This window comes from Rissa tridactyla, chromosome 2 (genome assembly GCF_028500815.1).
Source record: "Rissa tridactyla isolate bRisTri1 chromosome 2, bRisTri1.patW.cur.20221130, whole genome shotgun sequence".
NCBI classification, from domain to species: domain Eukaryota; kingdom Metazoa; phylum Chordata; class Aves; order Charadriiformes; family Laridae; genus Rissa; species Rissa tridactyla.
This window is the reverse complement of record NC_071467.1, coordinates 139,582,630-139,607,389: the sequence shown is the minus strand read 5'-3', so window position 1 is coordinate 139,607,389 and position 24,760 is coordinate 139,582,630. Positions and strand designations below refer to the sequence as shown.

At 38.8% G+C, this 24,760-nt stretch overlaps 1 protein-coding gene across 5 annotated transcripts in view; it reads left to right on the top strand.

The window, feature by feature from the left end:
• Positions 1 to 334: 334 nt before the first annotated feature.
• The window catches only part of UMAD1 (UBAP1-MVB12-associated (UMA) domain containing 1), an 81,722-nt gene continuing 57,296 nt past the window's right edge, over positions 335 to 24,760 (top strand). The window contains exons 1-2 of one of the 5 annotated variants that reach the window (XR_008464622.1): positions 335 to 6,251; positions 6,445 to 6,530. Coding sequence is in view for 3 of the 5 variants with exons in the window: in XM_054189376.1 (XP_054045351.1) it covers positions 8,679 to 8,760 (82 nt within the window). In the remaining 2 variants the exon portion in view is untranslated. Of the gene's footprint in view, positions 6,252 to 6,307; positions 6,537 to 8,644; positions 8,761 to 24,760 lie in introns of those variants that run through there. The other 4 variants (XM_054189376.1, XM_054189373.1, XM_054189374.1 and 1 more) reach the window with 4 other exon arrangements.

Below are 24,760 nucleotides of genomic sequence, written 5' to 3'. Positions count from 1 at the left end.
CCCGCCGCGGCGCCATCCGATGTATATTTTGTCATTTAATCCTTTTTTTCCCCCTAAATTACCCCTTATTTTCTCTCCCCTAACGGCACCGTTTCCCCTCACCCTTTAAATAGTCGCTCCCCTCCGGTCACCGCTGCCCAAGCTGAGCGCTCCCGTCACCGGCCTGTTAACAGCCCCTGGCGTCTTTTGCAGGCCGGAGTTGACATTCGAAACGTTGCGCGTAACGGCTGTGACACCCAGGCGTTCCCAGTATAAACTGGGAGAGGAGTGGCTGGAGAGGAACCTCGAAGAAAGGGATCTGGGGGGTGCAGGTTGAGAATAAGCTCAACCTGGCAGCCAAGAGGGCAAAACACATCCTGGGTAGAACCAGCTGGTCAAAAGACACATTTATCCCACTGTATTTAGTGTCGGTGCGGTCTCAGCTGGAGTACTGTTTGCAGTTTTGTGCCCTGTAATTTAAGAAGGATGTTCAGGTCCTTGAATGCATCCAGAGGAGGGCATAGACAAGTGTACTCTTCGCTGGGTTAAAAACTGGCTGGATGGCCGTGCCCAGAGAGTTGTGATTAATGGTGTGAAATCCTCTTGGCGGCCGGTCACCAGTGGTGTCCCTCAGGGCTTAGTTTTGGGGCCAGTTTTGTCTAATATCTTTATCAAAGACCTGGATGAGGGGATTGAGTGCACCCTCAGTAAGTTTGCAGATGATACCAAACGAGGTGGGAGTGTTGATCTGCTTGAGGGTAGGAAGGCTCTACAGAGGGACCTGGACAGGCTGGATCGATGGGCTAAGGCCAATTGTATGAGGTTTAATAAGGCCAAGTGCCGGGTCCTGCATTTTGGTCACAACAACCCCGGGCAACGCTACAGGCTTGGGGAAGAGTGGCTGGAAAGCTGCCCGGCAGAAAAGGACCTGGGGGTGCTGGTGGACGGCCAGCTTAACATGAGCCAGCAGTGTGCCCAGGTGGCCAAGAAGGCCGACAGCATTCTGGCTTGTATCAGGAATAGCGTGGCCAGCAGGAGCAGGGAAGTGATCGTGCCTCTGTGCTCGGCACTGGTGAGGCCTCACCTCGAGTGCTGTGTTCAGTTCTGGGCCCCTCTGTACAAGAGGGACATTGAGGTGCTGGAGCGTGTCCAGAGGAGAGCTACCAGGCTGGTGAGGGGTCTGGAGACCAGGTCATATGAGGAGAGGCTGAGGGAGCTGGGCACGTTTAGCTTGGAGAAGAGGAGGCTGAGGGGAGACCTCATTGCCCTCTACAACTACCTGAAAGGAGGTTGGAGAGAGGAGGGTGTTGGCCTCTTCTCCCAGGTGAATAATGACAGGACCAGAGGAAATGGTCTGAAGTTGTGGCAGGGGAGGTTTAGATTAGGTATTAGGAAGAATTACTTTACTGAAAGAGTGGTCAGGCCCTGGAACAGCCTGCCCAGGGAGGTGGTTGAGTCACCATCCCTAGAGGTATTTAAGAAACATGTAGTTTTGGCACTTCAGGGCCTGCTCTAGTGACAGAGATTGTAGGGTTGGTTTTTTTTGTGTGTGTATGGTTGGATTCGATGATCTCAAAGGTCCTTTCCAACCATGAAGATTCTATGATCCTGTGAAAGCTGGTGAAAGGGCTGGAAGGAGTGTCCTAATGAGGAGCAGCTGAGGACTTTGTCTAGTTTGGAGAGAAGGAGGCTGAGGGGTGACCTCATTGCTCTCTCCAGCTTCCTGAGGAGGGCAGGTGGAGAGGGAGGTGCTGAGCTCTTCTCCCTGGTACTCAGTGACAGGGCATGTGGGAATGGTTCAAAGCTGCACCATGGGAGGTTTAGACTGGACATTAGGAAGCATTTCGTTACCAAGAGGGTGGTCAAACACTGGAACAGGCTTCCCAGAGTGGGGGCCGATGCCCCAAACCTGTCAGTGTTTAAGAGGCATTTGGACAATGCCCTTAATAACATGCTTTAGCTTGTGGTCAGGCAGTTGAACTGGATGATCACTGATCCTTTCCACCTGAACTATTATGTTCTGTTCTATTGTATTCATTTAATTTAATTTATTTTCATTTCACCATTAAAGAGCTTACACTCCATCCCCATGGTCAGAGCAACTGATGGACATAGGACAGAGCTAGCATCTGGACGTGGCACTCTCACCATGCATCTTGCCTTTTTCCATGTGTGTTCCACGACTGTCCCTTGCGTGGAGAGGTTCCTCCCAATTTGCCTTGCAGCAAAGGTGGCTAATGGTATCCTGGGCTGCATTAGATGCATCCTTGCCAGCAGCTCAAGGGCAGTGATCCTTCCCCTCTGCTCAGCACTGGCGAGGCCACACCTGGAGCACTGCATCCAAGTTCTGGGTACGAGAGACGTGGGCATACTGGAGCGAGTCCGGTGAAGGGCCACAATGATGATTACAGGACTGGAGCATCTTACGTATGCAAAAGGCTGAGAGACCTGGGACTGTTTAAACTAGTGAAGGCTTGGGGAGATCTTATTAATGCGTATAAATACCTGAAAGGAGGATGCAAAGGGGATGGAGCCAGGCTGTATTCATTGGTGCCCAGAGGACAGGACCAGAGGCAGTGGGCACAAACTGAAACACAGGAGGTTCCCTCTGAACGTAAGGGAACACTTTTTTTGCTGTTAGAGGGACTGAGCACTGGCACAGATTGCCTAGGGAGGCTGTGGAATCTCCATCCTAGGAGATATTCAAAAGCCATCTGGACGTGGTCCTGGCTAACCCAGCTCTAGGTGTCCTGCTTAAGCAGGGGGTTGGACACAATGACCTCTGGAGGTCCCTTCCAACCTCAGCCATTCTGTGGTTCTGTGATTTGCTTTCCATTTCCAGGACTAGTGTTTCAGGAAATACTTGAGAAAATCTAACTCTGTCCTGACTTAAAAGGGTGATCCCAACACTGCTTATGTGCTAGCTGTCTCTTCTAACCAGCGGCAAGTTAGTTCAGCTTGCTAACCAGCACAAAGGGGGTTTTGTTTGTTGGCTGGGTTAGTGTTCTGATGGCTCAGCAAGCTCAATCATTACCGTCAGAAACTGTGCAGAACCACCATGTGGCCAGGAAGGGGTGTGCTGTGGGGTTATATCTTTGATGAGATGTAGCTGGTCCTCATCTCCTCAGTGTCACTAGGCCATTCACCTTTTCAGTAGTTTATTTGCAAGAGAATATCCTCATCTCCTTAGCATATCTTTAGAGATTTTAAAGGAGAGATGTTATAAATGTAACAGTTGGAGCAAGATGCAGCAGACTGCTGCAAAGTGTCTCTTCTAGGGCTATTTGTCTGCAACATGTTAAGGGTCAGCTGTTAGAAAAACATGTTGTGGAAGTGCTTACTTCCAGCTTACTTTGCAGCTGTTGAAGGTTTGCAGTCAAAAGAGAACTGTGTGCAGGAAAACAAGGAAGTTTCAACCTATTGAGTATTGTATCTAATAAACACCTAGCTTTCTATTTTAGCATTTTCTGTCTTCAGGTTTTTTAATGTTGACATCAGTTTGAGTACCGTTATTTCAATCCTGGCTCTGCCTTTGTCACCTATGCTTTTATTGTCTGACTTGATTGTGGTTGATTTTTTTATGATTCAGCATCTTTGAGTGTTTTTATACTATGGTAATGTGGGTTGCATAGTTCTTGGTCTTTCTGCTTCCCTTAAATTTTATGAAAACTTTAAATATTCCCATTTTATGTAAGTAAAAAAGGTCTTTGTTAGTGTTTTGTTATATGTATATACCTTTTTTGTATTTGTGTTTCTGTTGATGCTAACATTCCTTTCTTCTGTTTTCAAGAAGCACAAACTAAAGGAATATGACTAATATTAATGCCAGATAAAAGAAATGATATGTTGCTGTGGTTTTTTTTTCCTTCTTTACGTAGTAACTTACACTAGGCCAAAAGCTTTTAAACTGTTCTTTCAGTGTCACAGAGAAATCTTTTCGACATGCATGTTCATGGCTCTTAAATTGGTTGTTTTCATGTCATAAGCAGGGCTGTAAACATCTTGCTCTTTTTCTGATTGCTACTTTATTGGTAAATCACAGCAGATGCTAATATGGAAGAGAGAATTGCTCTGACGCCCTCTGTTTTCTCCTTCCATAGATTATATAGTTTAAACTACTAGATGTGAAATTATTCTGGTTCTTTCTTTAAGGTCAGCTTTGTGTCTTGTTCTGACCTCATTTCATCATTTATGCAATTACCGGCAGTGCCACTGCAATTCTGCTTTGCTGTACTCCTGGGCATCCTCTCTTTATCTTAGTCTGCATCTTTGGTGTTTTTAATATTAAATTACCTTTCTCCTCCTATCACTTGTGAACATGCAGGAAAAAGCTTAAAAGTAATGCTAAATATGCTAGGATCTTCATTGTATAGAAAAATGTTATTGGGTTTAAGGTATCGGTTTGGCTCAAAGGTCACCCATACTTCTTGTCAAAGGAGACTGACAAAATGCAGGAGGAATAAATTAACCCCTTTGTGCAGCTCTGTAACTCATCTTTGTCCAATCCCAAGTACGTTCTCAGAGCCTCACAGAAAGACAGAATATTTTTTGCAGCGTCACAGAATTGCTATAGTTCACAGTTTATTACTTGCTAATGACTGAAGTGGTGCCAAAAGCATTATTCTTAACTATCAGCGATTGAGATTGGAGAAAGAAAAAATTGTGTTCACTTTTTGGTGAGGGGGAAACATGAGGAGAAGGGAATTGCATATTCCTACCAAGGGAGATTTTTATCTTTAGGCAGTGAATTCAATTTCAGCTCTCCTATAGAAATAAAATTAATCCCATCTGGAAGGGAAAAGTGCTGTGCTATATAGGAGAAATTACTGCAGGAACGTGGCACTATCTCTGAATGGCGGGTGTATTTTCTGTGATTTTGTGCTGACAGCTTTAAAAAAAACCCACACAGCTAAGTGCTTTTTTCTCTAGTCTGTGTGACCATGCATGCAGGTCCACAAACTTCAAATTTAATTTTTACTCTGAAATTATACTTGTGCGGAAACTGGTTTTTCTCAGCTTTTGTTAACTGAAACCTCATCTTATCTAGAAGTAGTAAAACTCCAGCCTGATTCTGCAAGTGCTTAAACTGTGTTCTTATCTTCAAGAGCCTGAGTGTTTCCATTCAACTCTGTGTTTCTTTGTTGGACAGGGGCTTTGTTCTGTTTTTAACATGTAATTCAAGAAATTTAGTGGTTGCATTTTCCGTTGCTGGAGAGATTTATGTTTACTTTTGAAGTACCACAGTTGATAAAATTCTTAAGAGAGCAAATATCACAAATGTCTCAGCATTGCTTGTTCTACAGCTTTTCCTTTACCTATGCCATACTGTATACAGCTCTACTTTTTGTTTGTGGCCCCTTTCTATTTTGTTAGTTGTTCTTTGTTACTTAGTTTAAACTTAATATTGTGTTCAGCAAAGGTGCTGAAATACTGCAAGTAGTAGTTGGCAAGCTCCTTCCTCCACATTGGTTACGCAGACCTGTGAGATCTACAAGCACAAGTTTTATTTCTAAGTGGTGAACACCCAGAGAAGGAAACAGCCTCACTATGTTAGTCTTTTTAATATATGGATTCCTTACCACCTCCCCAACATTCACAATCACAAAATACAACAAACGCTATTTTCTTACTGCTGGACCAGTGGTTTTAAACAGTGTAAGAACTTGAGGCCTGAGTTTAGGGGGTACTTTTGTTTGCTTTGTTTGTTCTTCTGCTTCAAGCAAAAGGATGTGTAGGGTTTTTTGTTTTGTTTTCTGTTTGAGAAATACTGCTGGCAGTGGGCTTAAGTTAAAGCTACTTCAGAAACTGAAAACTAGAAAGTAAAGATCAAGACTCATGTATGTAGATAAAATGAATTTTCTGGAGTTCAGAAAAGATTGGGATACTCAGGCTGCCTTCTGTCAATGAAAAGAAAACATCTAGTATGTGAAAGTGCTTGTAACATTAATTTGCTAGATCAGATTGTACTGATTGTTAATTTACTCTGAACTGAAATGTCTGTTGTCCTTTAAGCAGTGAAATTTAGGTATGTTAAATATGCAGTATTTAAAAGGTGACATATGTGTGGTTTCCTGTAGGGCTCTTTTGTGCCATGTACATACAGATTAAGATGCTTTTCTTTGTGCAAGAAAGAAGGGAAGAGGAACACTTATGTGATAGAGCTGAAGACTGTACAGTAATGCAGATCTCAAAGAAAAAAATGGGATTGGAGCAACTGCAGCACTGGCACCTGAAGTGGCTGACTGGAATCTGAGCCTTTACGAAAGCTATCTGTAAGATTTAATGCATCAAGTTGATTTTACTTCTAGTTGTTGCACACTTAGGATGAAGGTTAAATTGCATTTTAAACTGTTCCACAACTGCCTCTCCTTCATACATCATCGGAGCAGAAACCTGACTCTTGAGCATTACAGCACAGGTTTTTACCACTTGAGCTATGGGACTGACAACCCTAATTGGTTGCAGGAGAAGACTTATTCCCCGAGGGCTGAAAAAGGAATATGCTGCTGGCGCCATGTGTTGAGCCTGGGTGTGGGGGAAGGTAACGAATAAATGAGGTAATTAGGAGTTTCTACTGTGTAATCTCCACGGAACTGGAAATATCAGTATTTCATGTGGTAAGGTAGGAAAACAAGCAAAAAGAAGTAAGGTGCAGATAAGTAACATTTTTTTAATTACTGCATACCTGGGACTGGATGGTTTGTTCTGTTCTTCTGTACATCAGTGTAGTTTATTTGGTTGCTAGAAATGGCACTGCGTCAGCATAAGCAAGCAGTAGCTGGCCAGCCTGCAGGGTATTCAGTCTTTAAGTCTCAGGTGTCAGGCCACAGTTTGAATCATTTCTGCTTTTGCCATGTTCTCTTTATATACTGTTTCTGAAAGCCAGTGCTTACACTTCATATTGGACTTTCTGTGATCTGGAGTATGGAAGTGTTTGCTATTGCTTGTAACAGCAGAGTGTGAGGCAGCTTATATCTGTTGAGTAGTCAGTGTTGATTGTGCAGTTAATTGCTACAGGTCACTGGCTAGGGGAAAAAGGGTCTTGCTTATGGTACCATGAATATTTGGGTGGGAAGTGAGGAATTCTGGCAAATAATTAATCCAGGATTTTTATCTTTCTTTCTTTTATTTTTCTTTAAATCCAAACACTACATGGTAGCACTGTTCTCTCTTTCCCACCTTCTAAAGATTCTTTTTTGTTAAATTTAGTGTGAAATAATGTTATCAAAACTTGACACTGTACAGCCCTTTTCTTTAGACTGGACTCCTTTCCTCTGTTGGAGGTGTTTATTAGATGTTGCTGTAGGGTTCTCAGTCCCTTCTCCTTTAAATGTTGGTGTCTGCAAAGTAAATCAAGATTCTGCTCCTCAAATTCTACTTCAAACGTGAAATGACATTATTCTACTTCTCCCAGTTTTATATTGGTATTTTAGTAGAGAAGAGCTTCATGTACCTTACTTTAAACCTTCCTCTCTGTGTTTGGCACACAGCGTGTTTCAGCCAGACCACAGGCTGCTCTGTAGGTTGGCCTTGTCCAGTGGTCCAAGTGGTCTGAGTTCAGCCCTCAGAGGCTGGAGGGAAGCACACCTTCAAGGGGTGGCTGCTGCTGCCATGCCTTTATAGTTCTATTGGTTGTTCTTCGCAAGAGCTTCCTTATAAAGCTTTTCTTTTAACTTTTCTTGGGAGAAACTTCTTAAGTCTACATCTCAAGGTTCAGAATAATTAGAGAATTTGCTTAGAAGAATGTTCCATGATGTATCCATGTTTATGGACTGGTTCATAGGACTGAATTTTGTAAAAGCTGGCCCAACTGCCTGTCTTTTGGCTAATGCTCGTGGGGGTTTTAATATGAATTTGTCCTTTTTAAGCTATTCCAAATTGCTTCTATGTAATCTTCCAGTCTTGAGAGAGAAGAGATACTGAGCATAATCTTTTGCAGTTAATGTTTTTATCCCACTGGTTTCCTTGTTGTGTTCTAGCTGTTGTAAACTCAGAGTTCTTAGCTGCTTTGGAAGATTCTTTTAATGAATTATTTTTATGAAAAATTTGCAACATATAATTTTGTTGCAGTTTCTTTTAAGGGAATCAGTGGTAACTGTTAATCAAATATACCCAAGTGTTAACCTGTCTCTAAGATCGCAAACTGGAAAAATGAAAATAGATAAGATGCTAATATTGTAGGGGTTAGTAGGTCTTTTTAATTGATGCACAGACACCTAAGTATTCCTGCATTATAAAGCTGCATTTTCTACAGGACCATGTTTTGGACTTCAAAGTTTAGATGCTTTAGAACTAACTCCAAAACGTTGTTACACAAACTTTCTCATCAAAGTAGCAGAAAAATATCAAAAGATACTGGATAAATGTTGAAGGGAGTTTCCTTCTTTCACTTTCCTTTAGAAAGGTTGAAGTTGTTTGAGTTTTTTTTGATTGTTCCACTCCATTCATAACTTTACAGAAAAGACTTTTATACTTCACTTTCTTTTTGCCTATTGAAGTCAATTGCTACATCAAGAAGGTAATCTGTATGACATACAAATGCCTGATATTTCAAATATGGTAATAAAAATTAAGCTGTAATATCATGTGTGTGGCCTTTGGCATGGTGTGAACTTCTTATGGTAAATTATGTTATCTTATTTAACATGTTTTGTCTTCATTTTAGATAACGACTTAGAAGAAAAAGAAAAAAAGAGGCTATGTTCAGCTTCTTCCGAAAAAGTCAAGATTCAAAGAAGGTTACAGTGCCAGAGAGAGAAGCAGATGGATTTGTTATTGTGGGTAAGTGGTGCTTCTCTATAAAATGATTCTTCTCATCTTTGAAATGTAAAAATTTCTTTGAGATGCGTAGACTAGATGAAATGTTAAGAGAAGCCATGATAAAAATTGTTCAGAATTCTTACTTTTCCTGAAGGAGTTCATATTCCTAGTCTAATCATTTGGACTAAATAGCAGAAGTTTTATTTCCATGGGTACGAACTCTTATTCAGGAGCCTTGAAAATGTAGTTTCTTGTTTTCCTCTCATGTTGTGAGCAAGAAGTTACATCTTTACAAAACAAGGAAGCTCAAAGCTGAGGCTTCTAGCTTTATGATTAGAGTTGTGGAAAGAGGAAATCTTATTGCAGTCGTTAGAGGACTGGTTTTTTTCAGGTTACTTGCTTTTAGTGTTACCTCCAAAGTCTTTTTATGTTAGAAGCCAAGAAGCATCTGTGTCTTTCACAATCTGACTTATGCTTAGTTTGATGGAAATTAAGAAGTATAGGCTTTTCAAAGTCTTTTTGTTATTTGAAAACTAATCTGAAGTGTACTCACCTGTGAACTGGCTAAATTTGCAACTTTAATCAAGCTCTTTCACAGTCTTGTAGGATGGCTAAAGCATGCAGAAAATAAAGAATTTATTGCTGTCATGCTGTAACTGATAATTTTCTTTTTCCTCTTTTGAAAATTTCTGTTTTCCTCCTTGTAAATCTGTCATCATCAATGTTCAGCTTCTGCTGCTCTGGTGTACTGACTTGTTCTTATCAGGAATCTTACAGTGTTTCTCTATGCAAGTGTTACTTTTTCTTGAGCATTTTCAAGTCATGAAAGCCTCTACATCATCAAAAGCTAACAATATGAGAGACTACTGGAACTCTTTCTGAGGAGAACTTACTTACATTCTTTGTAATAGCACTCCATTAAAACAAATCTGGTTTCACATCTGTGACTCTGTGTTGTCATGTTTAGTGGCTGCCTTCCACTGGGTTTTGTTCATCTGCACTGGTTTTGATGGTTACATGAAATCACTCCAGCATTTGCATTGTGGAAGGGTCAAAGGACACACATCGTCGTCCCAAAAAAGTCTGGAGACCATTTAGAGTTTCAAATTCTGTAAGAGGCAGAGTTCTACGCCCAAACGTTAATTATGTCCCACAATTGCTGATCCTGATTCTGCACTCAATTTAGCTTCACTACTTTTTCCTGAAATGCTGTCAGTAACTATTTAAACTTTGTTCGTATAAATTCATATTAAATTAATCTGTAAAATTAAACTTAAGTACTATTAATTTTGCTTGAATCTTCTCTTATTTTATTTCTATTTTTTATTATTTTTTGCTCAGACAAGTTAATTTAGCGACCTGCAACGAAATGGACTGTAATTTCATCTTAACTAACTTTTACTGGGCAGAGGAATTGCTGTCAACCTTGTCAGCGGAGCATATCACTGTTTTACTAGATGGAGGTAGTTGCAGAATTATAGGTCAGCACTTAAGTAGGTACTTATCTAGAAGTTTTGTTTGTCTAGGAATAGTGGCAGTTCAAGAAAAAAAAACAAAAAACAAACCCACAACACTTAGCTATTCTGCTAGTTACTTTTTTATTACTCAGATGGGAGGTTTTGAAGCTTTTTTTAAAGTTGGGTGTAAAATATTCTAGAATACCAGCACTAAATGTCTTTAATAAATCTCAGTAGGATTATAGGACCATTAGCGTGAATACTGCTGTAGGCTGTGAACGCTCTTGAAGGGAGTAAGAATTTAATTTCTTATGTTTTAAGTTGGTTCATAAACCCAGTCTTTCATTCAAAGCATGTAAGAACCAAAAGCCTAGTTTGCTGATAATCTGTGGACATGGGAGGAAGTGCTTTGCTTTCCTTTCCTGGAGAATGAAGAGGAAAAATGCATCCTTAGGGGATGCTGTCTCCTGATATCCACTGTTGTGGTCAGGAGAGCTTGTCTGTCACAAATCCCTTGCAAGATTGTTCACACCTTGCACCACTGATAGGGCAGCCAGGAGTCTTACTGTAAGTCCGAATGAGACCTAACAAGAAAAAATCAAATGCCTTGTCCGTTAAAGTATGAAAGAAATCTATTCAGTAATGTAGTGAGAGTACTGAGCATCACAATTAAATGTAGATAATTGTGATTTTCCTAACAGTATTGAATTATTTTAATCTCTTTCTATATCATCTGATATTTGAAAAAGAGGGAAGAGGGTTTGACGCTTCACCAGAGCTATCACCCTGTCAAATCTAGAGGATCATTTTTTTTGTTTTCAATTTTTTTCTTAACTCCTCCAAGTCCTGTTATATATTGTGATACTTTAAATCTATCTTTGCTTGTAGAATATCAATGGATTTGGATTTTCAGTATCTGAATACCTATTCTTTGACTAGAAAGATGATCCATAAAAACACCAGAAGCAACAAAAACAACTTTGCAGTATAGTAGCTGAAAGAAATTCTCTATTTTAGCTTTTGGGGCAAATATTGCTTGTGTGGGAGTCAAGAAAAAAAAAAAATCATAATTCACTTACTACCAAATAAATACAAAATGTAATTTTCTACCAGGGACTGAAGCATTTTTATGTCTAACTACCAGTTCACTTATTTTCCAGATACTGGTCATCTCATCTGTTCATGAAGCTGTAAAAGTAGTGCTTGTTCTGTAACAAGCATGACTATCACTCTGAAAAGGGAAAAGAGGCTTATCAAATATACACAACACATGCAATTGGTTTTGATGAGTGAATCAATTGCAGAAATACAAAAAACGTTTCAGAGGTTTGCCTGATCATCGTAAATTGTTTTTAAAGTTAACATTCTGAATGCCAGAATTCAGAAAACAAGTAAATTTTCAGTTAGCTTGGGAATTTTGAAGAGTAGTAGTTTTTAAGGAATTTCTCATGTTTTGTGACTTTTGTTATAGAAAATAAATTCCAGATTGCCATCCATTCCTACTGTTGCTAGCCACAGAGGAGATGACAGGTTAGTGCTAATATTTTGGTTTGGCACACAGCTAAAAATCTCCCATCAGATGGCAAAGATGCATGTGACTGGTAGTCCTAACCTCAGTCTAAGATGAGGAATTGAAAAACTGAGGCAGCAATGCTGCTTCCCATGTGGTTTTGCAAGAAGGTCAGAAACTCTGCAAACATCCACATGGTACTGATGGTTTCTCTGGGGTGGGTGGTGAGTCCTTTTTTCTTGAAGACAACTGAAATATCATAGAATCACAGAATGGTTTGAGTTGGAAGGCACCTTTAAAGATCATCTAGTCCATCTTCCCTGCCATGGACAGGGACATCTTTCACTAGATCATGTTGTTCAAAGCCCCATCCAACCTGACCTTGAACACTTCCACTGATGGGGCATCCACAACTTCTCTGGACAACCAGTTCCAGTGTCCCATCACCCTCATTGTGAGAAAAATAATAATAATAATAAAAAAATCACTTATCACAGAATATTGTTCCGTATGTGATCTTTAAAAAATACTGCTAAATATTAATTTTGTTTTCAAGTTTAGTTCAAGGTGCTGCTGTGCAGGATCTTAGTTACTTTTTCAGAAAAATCTGAAGTAAGCTAGTGTGGGAGCATCAAGTGCCAGTGGCTCCACCAGGCAGGGGAGCCTGCAGCCAAGCAAGGGTGCCAGGAGGCCAAGGGCCTGGGGAGAGACCTCACCAACAAGGGCTGCAGTCCCATCTTGCCTAAACAAGGACAGAAGAGCACTCGGTGCACTTGGGGCTGGACAACCCGTTTGGTTGTATTGTCTCTCACTACCATCTGGAGGCAGCACAGTTCTCCGAGGAGCTCTTGGTCTGAGCCTTTAACCATGCCTGAGTTCAAGTCTACTTTGTTTATTTTTAAATTGTGTTTTAAAGAGCAATTTGTTTCATGGATTTAAGAGTTGTTGGGTTTTGTGTTTTCTTTCAGGGATCTTTTTATGTGGTAAATTGGAATGGAGTAAATGGCTTGGAGAAGCTGGTGCTGATAAGCCTGACTTGTAAATCTATTTAACTTCTGTTTCTTCCTTGAACTTAGGAAAGCTTCCTGTTTCAGTTTTTTACATGTAAATTAACATGGATTTTCAATACTGACCAATGGCTTTTAAGTCAGAGCTCTGCTCTGCCTCAGGTGCACATCCCTAACAGGTGGTAGGGAGTATTGTTATTGACTTCGAGGGAGCATTTGACTGCCACCTGAAGGTTGTTTTCTGAGATTCAGTAATTTTGGTGTAGAGTTTTTCAAAATTTCAAAAGTACCCAAGGAAAAAAGGACAGGCACGGGACTCTTGTCAGAGTGGAGTGACTGTCCCAGATAACAGGGAGACTATTGCCATGATCAGCAGGAATTTTACAATGAAGATATACTCCTGCTCTGTAAACCTCCCTTTTCCCTACTGTGCTTTTCTAGATGCTTGGAGGCCACCTAGAACTAGTAAGAAAATTTTGTATTAACACTTATTGGTTATGCTTTTCACTTGGATCAAGCATGATTTTTGCCTGTTGTGTTTCCTCTCAAGAAAACATAAATAGTCAGAGACAAGAAATTAAGGGTCTCTTAAGTCTCTTCCCAATGTGGAGAAGGACTTGTGGTATTTGACTCCTGTCGAATTAACCAAAATGTACCTTCTGTTTCAATGCTGGTATCTGAAGAGAAGGAGCTCTACAGAACAAATGTGGTCAGACTTACACAGACATCTAAAACCTCACAGAAAAGGAGGTGGGATCTACTGTTTTTCATCCCGTGAGATGAAATAACAGGATAAGGCAAATATTTCTTCATTATTAAGGAAGTAAAAGAGAACTGGTATTAGATGAAAGGTGGAAAGTTCAGGAATGTTTTTGCAAGAAGGAAGGTATTGTAGAACTTATTGCTGTTACATGCTGAAACAAAGTCAAGTACATAACAGGCTGCAAAAAGAATACACAAGTTTGATAAATTATGATGGATGATAGCAGATATTCATATGTGAAAATTTTGGTGGTCAGATATGACCTTTTTATGATTTTTTTTAAGCTAATCTCTGCAAGGCATTTGAACCTTGGCTTTATCTTAAATGAGGTACATGAACTTTACTCTACTGTATCCAGTATATGTATTACTGATTAAATTCAGTATTATAATTCCTTCATACAGGGCATCGTCATCTGTAGGCAGGAGCATCCTCACTCAGCTATGAGACTGTGAAAAGTATGATTTACAGCCAAGTTAATGTTTCCCTTTATTAACTGAAGTTATATTGCAAAATAACATCCTTAACAAAGCAGGAAGTCTTCTGTACTGAAGATGTAAAAAAGTAAAATGATCAACACTAGTCAGTCTCTAGTTCTGGAAATCTTGACTCTGTTTTTCTGAAGAGCAATTTTACATATATATTTTTCCCTTCAGCTCTCTATTTCTGTTATGACATGAATGTATGCTGCATGCAGAAAGTATTTGGGGTACTTTTTATTGTGGAAGGAAGAATTGGATAAACCGCATATTTGAATTAAGGGACACCCCCACTGTCAGGCAGCGTGTAATAAAGACCTATTTGTTTACGTATTGATCTTAGTAATACAGACCTCTACATATGTTTTTAAGAACTTCTTAAATGTTTGTTCCTGAGAGAAATGTGCCGTTTTAAAATCTTCAAGAGTGAGTATGCTATAAAAGAAAATTTAATATCAATTTAATTTAATATATAATCAAAGGACTACCCCATACTAGATTTTTACTGCAATTCAAAGAGCTGTTTCGTTTCTCCCCTCTGTGTACACACTTCAAAAATTAAATGCATCGAGAGATTTGTAAAATATTGTGTTGCTGCTGCTGTTTATTTTCTAGGAGCTGGTAGTAATGTGTAGTAGATTCTTGTGAATCTCTACATTGTTTTTTCATTAATATTTAAGGAGCTTTTAGCGATGCTAGTAAGGAAGGCTGGGCTGCTGCAGTGTTTTAAAATATACTATTGCATTAAAGAAAGGCATAAGGCTTTGTGCCAGTTGGAAAAAAGCAGTGTCTCAGTGTCCTTTTACTTTCTGCATCAATGGGCTTATATTACGTATTTTTTTTATATAACAGTAAGTGCTTGTGTAGTTATTTCCAACCTTGCAGTTTTCCACTAACTAAGCTACTGTTTCATTATGTTGTTTAAGTTCAGAAGTATTTAATACTAACTTTATAATAATATGAGATTTGGAGAAATCTTTAAATTTTTTTTTATCTAAAGAATACTTTAGATGCGTCAGCCTATGCCAATGTAAGTGAGCACTTTTGATGCATACCAAGATGTTACTGTATTAAGTGACCTGTTTTCTTGAAGTGCTGCTTTCTGGGTTTTATACTTAAAAATCGTTAGTAGCTCATTTGGGTGTTGAATTTTACAGTCAGATTTGACTGAAAAGGGAGGAAAAGGAATTCAGAAGAAACAGTCCTCTCCTGTTACCGATCCTTAGTTGCATAAGGAGGTAATGGCTACCCTTCATTCAGTAATGAAGTCAAACTAATCCTCTTGGGTACTAATTTTGCACAAAAACAAACTGCGTTTTTCAATAGTGCCGCTAGATGGGGATTTCTCTTGTATTCAAGAGTTGTAGGGCTTTTCTCTCTTTCATGCACACACACACACAAAGTGGAGTAGTAGTAATTATCAGTACACCATTTTATTAGACTGTAGGTTTTCGACAGATTTATAAAAAGCTTTTTAAATCCTAATATCAAATCTATAATGGCATTCCAACCTAATAAAAATAATGAAGCTTGAAATGTTGACAGCATGTATCTAGATGTTGGCTTGTAATTCCTTCCAAACAGATCTGTTGAGGCCCATGTGGGACCTAAATAACACAAAGAGGTAAATTTGCATATTTTACAGCAGGGGGAAAAAACAGAATGCAAAAACATGAATAATTAGGAGCACAAGCTTCATGCTATATTAATACTGTTGAAAAGCATGTGTTGATTGTATTCTGAAAGCCAGTAGTGATTTGGTTGAGTGAACTCAGTCAGCATCTCTTATGCAGATTAAAGGAACTGGGTTACAGAACAACTGAAATTCATTGTTTTGCTGTGTAAGGAAGTGTATTTCTTGAAGGAAATATTTTTTTCATGGATTCTGTACAGCACAGGGAATCTTTTTTTAATGCCTCATCAAAGCATGTTTTTGTTGACAAAGGACTATTCAATTCTTCATTTACTTGTACACCTCTAGATTTTAAAAACAGTTCACTTGGCCACAAATCAGCTGTTAGTAATTTTAGCACCTTAGTATACATGACCTACTTACTTTTCAGTCCATTATATTTTTCTTTTTTTTTTTTCTTTTTCTTTCTAAGGCTTGAGCCCCTGAAACACGTTCATGGTGCTCTTTGCTATGTATTTGATTGTTTTTTAACTTGCAAAAATGCCCTTTTTGAAATGTTAGCATATGGGCCATTTTTTAATCGGAATATGAATCATTGTGTTGGCTTCTATTGATTGCGACATAAGATGTCTCACATAATTTTTATGAAACAAAGTTACTTACTTAAAAATGGTAAATAGTATTAAAAGTTATTTATTGATTGCTTTGGCTGAGTATTGTCTTGTCCCCTAACTCACAGCTATCTCAAAAAGTTACCTGCTTTTGAACACTGACTCAGAGGAGGAGAAGAGAAAGAAGATGAAGTCTTCTTGCTTAACTTATACAGCAGTTTTAATTCTGGAGAGAAAAAAGAAGTTAAAGAATGTGCTGCTGTATTATCGTGCTGTATTTAGTTTAGGGCTTTAAGACAGACAAAAATGCACAGAAACAAACATTTTCAATCTGTCTTTTCAGCACATCTTCTTAATTTGCATAACCAAAGGAGGAAAATGGTAAAATGTAGCAGTCTTTAGAAGTTGATGCAATTGTAAGAGGTTAAAGAGGCATCTGGCAAAAGGTTGTTTTGAGGTCACACATGCATCTGACAGTTTGCTGCCAGCCCTCTAAGAAAATATTGGTTGGAGTTGCATTCCTGTTTTTCATATTAACTGCCTTCTGACTTGATGTATAATAGCCACTTTCTACATGTCCAGGTCTCCAAACTGCTCCTGAGAGGTTTGGTCCTACTGATTTTAACTATTGCAAATAGTGATGGAAGTAGAATATGCTGAAGTAAGAAAATCCTTTTTTTGCTAGAAATTTATCCTCGGAAAAGATGGAGGCATTTTTTGGACATGACTGTTCTGCAGCGATGTATTTACATAGTCAACATAATACTCTAACCTTTGCTTATAGTAGGGTGATTGCTTTTGACACCTGGGTTCTGACAGTTTTACTCCCATACGTAGTATTTTACTCTCTAATAGTAGCGCCTTAGTGTATTGGTCCATGTAGCATTCTTAAAGCAATTCGCAGTTGAAATACAAGAAAGGAAAATACCGATTGCTTACTGTAACATAGCAAAATGTGGTGTAAAAGTAGGGATTTTCAAGTGTTGGTTGTAAACTTTGTTGCCAGAATATGCTGGCAACATATATCAATCATTATATCTCTTAGAATGAAAAGCTTCTTTGCTTTATGATGCAAAGAAAATAGTTCAAGATATGATAATATATTTTTAGCCCAAGTCTGATTTTCCTATATAACGTGAACTTACAGCTAGGGCTAACTGAAAAACAAGAGGTGGAAAATGTGTTGCAGCAGTGCAAGTTGCTATCCTGGCAAGTGATAAATTCAGGTTGAAGTCCCTCTTGCAGCAATTTACAGCGTAGTTAGAAGATCATTCTTTGCAAGGAGAGCCCTAGTCATTAGCCCATGCAATCACTGCCCGTCTGGTTGGAGTCATTCAGCCTACAGATGTTAATGTTCATTTTCTCTGAAGGAAATGTTATGTTGAGCTGATTTTACACAAACCCCTCCCTATCTCTGGCAAATAAATGTTTTTGTACATTTTTTCAGTGAAAGATGAAAAATTATTTTGCCAAAGATACATTGTCTTGTTTATTTTTAATTAGGTAGTATAAAGAAATTCAAGAAGGTTTGCTCTGTGTTTCACAAGTGTTTCCAGTCAGTCGTGTCATAGGCCTCAATATGAAATAGTAACGTAAGTGTAAGGTTTTTCTTTATAAAATGAAAGATGGCTTGTCACCTTGTGCATAAAGGTGATTTTTCTTTAGCTGTTCTTTCTTGATATACTGGGTTAAGTACCTTTCAGTGAGGGCCAAAGAAATTAAAAGATATACGTGATTTATCCGGTCAATTGTTTTGAACTTCAGTGCTGTTTCATCTACTTCTGCCGTAACACATCTTTGGTGGTTGCCAAAAATCTAATGTGCTTTCTGATCTCTGCTCACACAGCTGAATGATCTTCAGCTTTTTCGTGCCGCTTTTCCCCCATAAATGAGGGCTGCGTGGAGTCAGTTCTGAAATTATTCTCTCTTCTTTCAGTCAAAAATAAGCATTTGCTCACAGCATTGACCATGGCTTGCTGGGGAAATTATACAGTAATAATTTTTTGTGACTGTGATCACTTCACTTTGTACTTTTTATATCTTTTAGTAAATTATTCTAGTGCTATTTCCATTGTCATGGGGATGTCATTCTATGTGATAGTAAAAAATAAAGAGGGATGCAAAGACCTCCTAGAAGTAGTGGGCTGCTTTGTTTGTGCAGTTTATTTCTTTAACAATTGGCACACACTTTGCTGTTATTACAGTTAACCATGTACATCACAGGATGTAATCACAGTCTTAATTCTGTATATTGTTTCTTCAGTTTACATGGTTATTATCTACAAAAACTGTGTATGGGGCAAAAATGATAATGGACAGAAAATCATTCAGGAGCTTAAATGAGTTTAACTCAGGAATATTGATACACTCCCAGGAGTTGGGATAAATGTGGGACTTGAAATGCGCTCAGCAGATGTATACAGTCTCTTCATTTCCTTCTTGGTTTTGTCAGGGTGTCTAGGAGAAGTTAGGTGAATATGGATTTTGTATTTTGTCTATAACAATGCAAGTACGAACTGTAGAGAGAGCTCTCACAATAGGTAGTATTAAGTTGTCGATGCTGAGGTTTATTTGTTTTGGTGGAGTTTTTGTTTGTGGTTTTTTCCCCCTCTTTCAGTTACCCCCAGATTAATGATGAGGTCTTTGAGCATATGACCACCATTAAACCTGTACAATATTTTTTTTTTCAGTTAAAATGGGCAAGCTTCCCTAAAATGATCCAAAGTCCCAAAAAGATTTTTGCTGTTAGTTCATATCATTCAAAGTCTCTTTCTGCTGAGACCTGTCTAGACCAGCAATATACTGCAGTTGTTCATGAGTTTAAGCTCATAGCTTTTCTATTCCAGGGTGAATAAGGGAGAGAAACAACTTAAAACCCACAAGATTAAAATTAATCCTTCTTTCAGTTTGTATGAAACTTCAGCTTTTTGAGGGGGAGGGAATGGGACTTTATGGCTATTTCTTTGCCATTTTATTTTTTCAATAGGAACTTCCCTACATAATTTCTTCTGAACAATTTCATCCTTAGGTCTTGCAGAAGGGGAAGGTTATGACTAAGGAAGATTTGATTTACAAAAGCATTACAAAAGATGTTATAGCAGACAGCAGCCAATATTATCTTTAAAACATAGATATTAAATACACATACCAATGCACGTTTCATTAGGGGAGAAAAATAGGGGGGACATTTTTTTTTTTCCCTAGAACTGTTTTCTTTTACTAACCCACAAGTAATGTCAACACTTACAAAAAGATGCACAAAGAACTTTCCTTAGATTTAAACAAAATTTAACACACTGACTCCAGATAAATATAAACTTCAGTTGGATATACCAACTCTTAAGAAAATTTACTCCTACTTTACCACTGAGCGAATCAGAGGTGAGACCCAGGGAAGAACCAGTAGTAGTTTCTAACTTGTGCATTGTGTTTTAAAAAAAAAAAAAAGGAAAGAGTGAACCAAGAAGTAGAATTAAACATCTCTGAAATTCAGTTTTACAAAATGCGTTTTGAGCATATTTGCCTAAAATGGCCCACTGGCAAAAGCAGAGACCAGCAGTAAGCTTGAATTCTTGGTATGCTCTGAAGCTGAAGTGTCTGAATCAAGGTGCCATACATCAAGCACGTCTGTCCACTTGATTCAAAACCAAAAGCTGAAGTTACAGCATGTTCTTCTTGAAATATATTTGATGTGTACTTGTGCTTATTCAAGCATTCATCTGAGAAGCGGGAGACCTCAAATCTAGTTCTGCATAGGCTCAGGGCTGTCAGGTGCACATCTTCTAACATCGAAGTCTAAAATAGTCCAGTTGGGAGGACTTCCACTGTTTATATTGGCTGCACAGTGGTTTTACTTCAATAATGCAAGATGTAGGAGCTTCTCTGATACTGCATTAATCATTGAACTACAGTGACCTGGGAGTAAGGAGGCTGGAATATTGTTCTCTGCTCCTTAGCCTGTGCGTGTTGCAGGTTTGTGCTTTTTTTCCTTAACCCTAAATGACTTAAGGTTAAAAAAAAAAACCACAAGCAAACCCCAAAAACCAGTGTGAAGAGGCAAGAGTGTGTTGCCAACTCTTAGGCATCAGGCTCAGACTCTTTCTGATTTTTTTACCTCTGTCCCAGGCAACCTTTCCTTTTTGGGTGAACTGGGTCCAGCTGCAAATGGAAGGGGAGAAAGGTGCCCCAAGCAAATCAAAGTGCAGCTGACCGGGAGGGCTCCCCGTGGGAGGCAGGAGCTTGAATACCTTCAGACTACGCTGCCTAGATCTTGGGTCCATTGCTTCTTGAGTGGGCCAGTTAGAGGGTAAGGGGAAAAGCGGGATCTGCTCTGGTTTCCCCTGTTTTAATTTCCAGGGAAAAGGTGCCCGTTGTGCCTGGAGCATGCTGTGGGGGAGGCAGGAGTTAAAGCTGCTTCCCAATCAGATCCAGGACGCTTGTGTTCATGTGCAGAAGCGACAGCTAATGAATTTAGATCCCTAATGCGTTTTGTGGCTTCTGAGACAGCTGCTTTTTTAGATCATTGTTTCGAGTATGCCTTTCCAGGCATCATACCCATTCTAATCTTGTTGATAGCAAAATATGCGTACTGTGTGAAGATAATGAGTCGTAGTTTGTTATAATATGCTTTTCATTTTAAATAGCATTAAGCAGCAGTCAAATTCTATACTTGTGAGCCTTTGCTATTAGGCTAAATTACCTTTTTAGGAGTATTAAGAAACTATTAGAAGAAAGAAGGGGGAGAACTCAAAGAAAAAAAATTGAGGATCATATTTTCGGTGATATTCAGCTTGTCACAGCCACGAATGCATTCATTATCCGTCAAAAGTTGATTAAAATAAGCCCTACTTTGTTGCTGGGAGGTGTGTTGCAGGCACAGCTGTTGGGCGGAAGAGGGTGCGTTTTGTTTGTGCCTGCTCCTTCTGCCAGTTTAGCAATCCGGGGGGCACGGGCCCTGGCCACCCGGGGGGCTGGGACCGGCAACGCTGGCTGGTAAAAGAAATGGGATCTTCTAGGTAAAATAATAGTAAAAGCTGTCCATCACATTCTGATTCCAGGTTTGATTATAAGAAGTTATTGAGAAATTCAGATTATAAAATGTATTTGCCTGCATATTGCTTTTTTAAACCCGAAGCGCACAGTACGTGGAGATTAAAGTTGATCAGGGCCATAGTGCAATAGTGTTGATCCGCTCTTTATCCTTATACCCCAAGCAAATTTATCTTGCAGTGTTTGGGGTTTTTTGCAGTCTTCTGTTTTAAAACAAAAAAGCAAAGCATTTTTTTTTCTTCTTTTTTAAAGAACCCTCCCCCAGTATTCTTGTGATATCTTTTACTGGTTAAGCAATACAGGCTCATACCTGCTTAGTGTCAGCAGGTATCTTTCAGCTGCACGACTTACACGTTCACCTTCTTAACAGCTACTCTTGAGCAAGAAATACTTTCTTTTCTAACCTCTATTTCATGAATCAGGTGGAAAGCTAAGGATGTCTGCATTACTCGTTTGTGTTCTTATTTCAGAAGGTGTGATACGTCTAAGTGGTCTTCTCAAGTGCTTCCCTTCTCTCTTTTTTCTACGCTCTCCCTTGGGTCCAGCGAAACTTCTGAATTCTTGGGGTTTATATTCCTTTAAGTCTTCAGCACATTCCTGGCAGTATAAGCCATCTGTTTGCTTACATTCTGTACCTAAAGTCAATGAACTTCTTGTGCAGAGAATGAATTATGAAGTTAAGACATTTCTGGTGAGAACATGTCTAGGCACTTTTGATCTTGACTCTAGAGATCAGGCTCAACATGAAGTGCAAATGGACACATTCTCAGAGGCTTTTGCTTTAAAACTTTTCTTTCCATTCTACTATTGTCGACTTTCCTCATGTATGCCCTCTGTTACCTTTGCCAACTGGAGAGCAACCAACAATTAGTTTTGTTGTCTGTCTGTGTCACTTAAAGTAGCATAAGTGCTCTGATGTGATACCTGGAGTATTAAGGACCAATCTATTGATGTGCAGTGTTTCAGGAGCCCAGTGTATTCTGACCCTTCTGAGAGGACTGAACCATGTGCTGTGCTGACACGCTGCAAGCAAAAGATAATAGCCGGTATACTGTGGGGATGTTGTTTGACTTTTGCTTTTAGTTTTACTCTGCCAGTATGTCTGGGATGCTTTTTATTACTGTCAAACCACTCAAAAGAACAGAACTGGTGTTGAAATGAAAAAAGCAGACAGTTTTTGAGAGGTCAGGATTTTGAGTGTATTCTTTAAGATAACTAAATAAATAAATGCCATATAAACTGCCTCCAGAAATCATCTGAAGGTCAGAACATAATGTAACATGGTCCTTGTCCTTCCTTCTTCCCTTCAAAACAACACCACTTCTAACTGGGAACTTATATTCTGAATTATAAATTGAACGATGTGTATGAAACCTAGTTGTGAAGTACAATGTGCAGGTAATCACGATAAGTAATGTCACCCTCACTGCTTTAGAAACACGCTGAAATGCTAGTCAAGCAGAGGCAGAAATATCCTGAAGTGCATTTACTATTGCCGGTTGTTAAAATCCTGTCTACTTTTAGATATTCCTAGCTTCTGATACATTTATTAACGGAAGACAGATATAAGAGTCTCAGCTTGTACATTTATGGACAAACAGATAACCAAAGAAACAGCTTTCTGTATTCTTAAGTTCCCAACATTCTAGTGGGGTACAATACAAAGTAATTTTTCGTTTTAAATGGAAACATCTAATTTCTACGTATTACTATACATTCTGAAGCTAAGCATGATGGACTCTTCTAAGAGATGTGGTAAAGAATCTCAGGAACAGTTTGTAGATTCCCCTGGAACCTTAGGGATGTGTTTGTTTGGGGTCATGCCTATGGCCTTCCTAATTTCCCAAGATGGCTTTATGTACAATTATTTTTGTTGGTAAAACTGTTGAGGTTCTCTTGCCAGTGAGCATAATCCATGCTATAGTCATGGTGGAAGTGTTTGGATTTTTTAGATCTTGATGTAAACTTTGATGTAGATAGATCAAATAAATACAGTTTGAATAAACAGCATTGTGGATAGGAGAGGCTTTGTTATATTTAGTTTATTGTAAACTGAGTGTCTGGTTACCTTTTTTCCCCGTTAAGTTCCGTCCCTATTTTAGCATGGGAGGGTGAATTGTTGCCTCTTCTACCCTGCTTACATATTGTAGAGGAAATACTGGACTGTGGAGTTGATCCCTATGGAACACCACTAAAACTTTGCTGCATGTGCACCACCTGCTTCTGAACAAAATATTTCTAGCAAGCCATATGTATATGCTTTTCTATTGCCAATTCTTTTCTGAACAGTGAATTGAAGGAATAGCCTCAATTAAGTGTGTGCACTGGAGATAAATTTGGTATAGTATTAAAGTTGAAAAGATTCAAAGCTAAATGTGGAGTTAATCAAGTGAAGCAGAGCTCCGTGGCTCTTGGTCCTGTGAGATATTCCAGTGGAGATCTTCAAACAGCCAAATAACAGATAGACAGAACAGCAAAAGGCTGAAAAAGGTTGAATATCTGGTCCAGTCTCATAACACCATTAAATTCTTGCATCCTGGTATTCTTCACTTCAGGTGTTTTAGTATCTTCCATGATCATGCCCTCTTGACAAAGGGGAATTTCAGGACATTAAACATTGCATATGATGGAACCACTGCAACTCAATGCTCTTTTAATACCTTAGAACATGAGAGGAAATGTGAGAGGGATCAAATGTGTCTTTAATTTACCTTTGAAATAACTGATTTCAGGTGGCCTGTCCAGTAGGTTCATTTGTCAATGTAAATTAGAGTGCCCTTTTGACCCCAAAGCTAACAAATTTTAAAATTAAGAGGTCGACAGATAGAAAAAGCATAACTTATCAAAGACATGATGCAAAGTATTAGCTGTCCCTGTTCAGAATTCAGCTTCTGTTGTTCATAAGACTTATATCTTACAGAAACCAATAGCTCTTGGCCAGTTTCCAGACACTTGAGCAAAATTTTAGGTTATAATTACCCTTTACAGCTTCTTTTAATTAAAAAAAAACAAACCAACCAAACAAAAAAAAATCCCAAACAACAAAAACCCTTCATGTTGGCAACAATTTACTTGGGACTAAGTGCTTTCATTAAAATAAATATTGTACCAATGTGAAAATTTAGTTCTTAAGAAAATGAGCCTAATCTTTAGCAGTTCTTATATGTGAATATATTTCACAGAGATATGTGATTATCTGTATAAATTGTTGACTTCAAGATTTGGCCACAGAAAGGTTTTATTTCCCTGCGTAAACAAAAGCAATGTTAGTCTACTTACGAGTATGTTTACCTGTTATTTTTTGCATTGGATGTAAGTTGAAAGTTGATGACATCTATTTTGTATGCAACTGTCTGTGCGTTTTCAATATAGGAGGAAATACAATCAGTTCAGCATGACTGGATTACTATAAATAGTTCTAGAAAATACCTTCATTTCCTCTCCACATACATTTTTGTCATATGCCTTACCGGCTCTTTAAAAATCTGTATGATGTAATCAAAGTTGAGTGT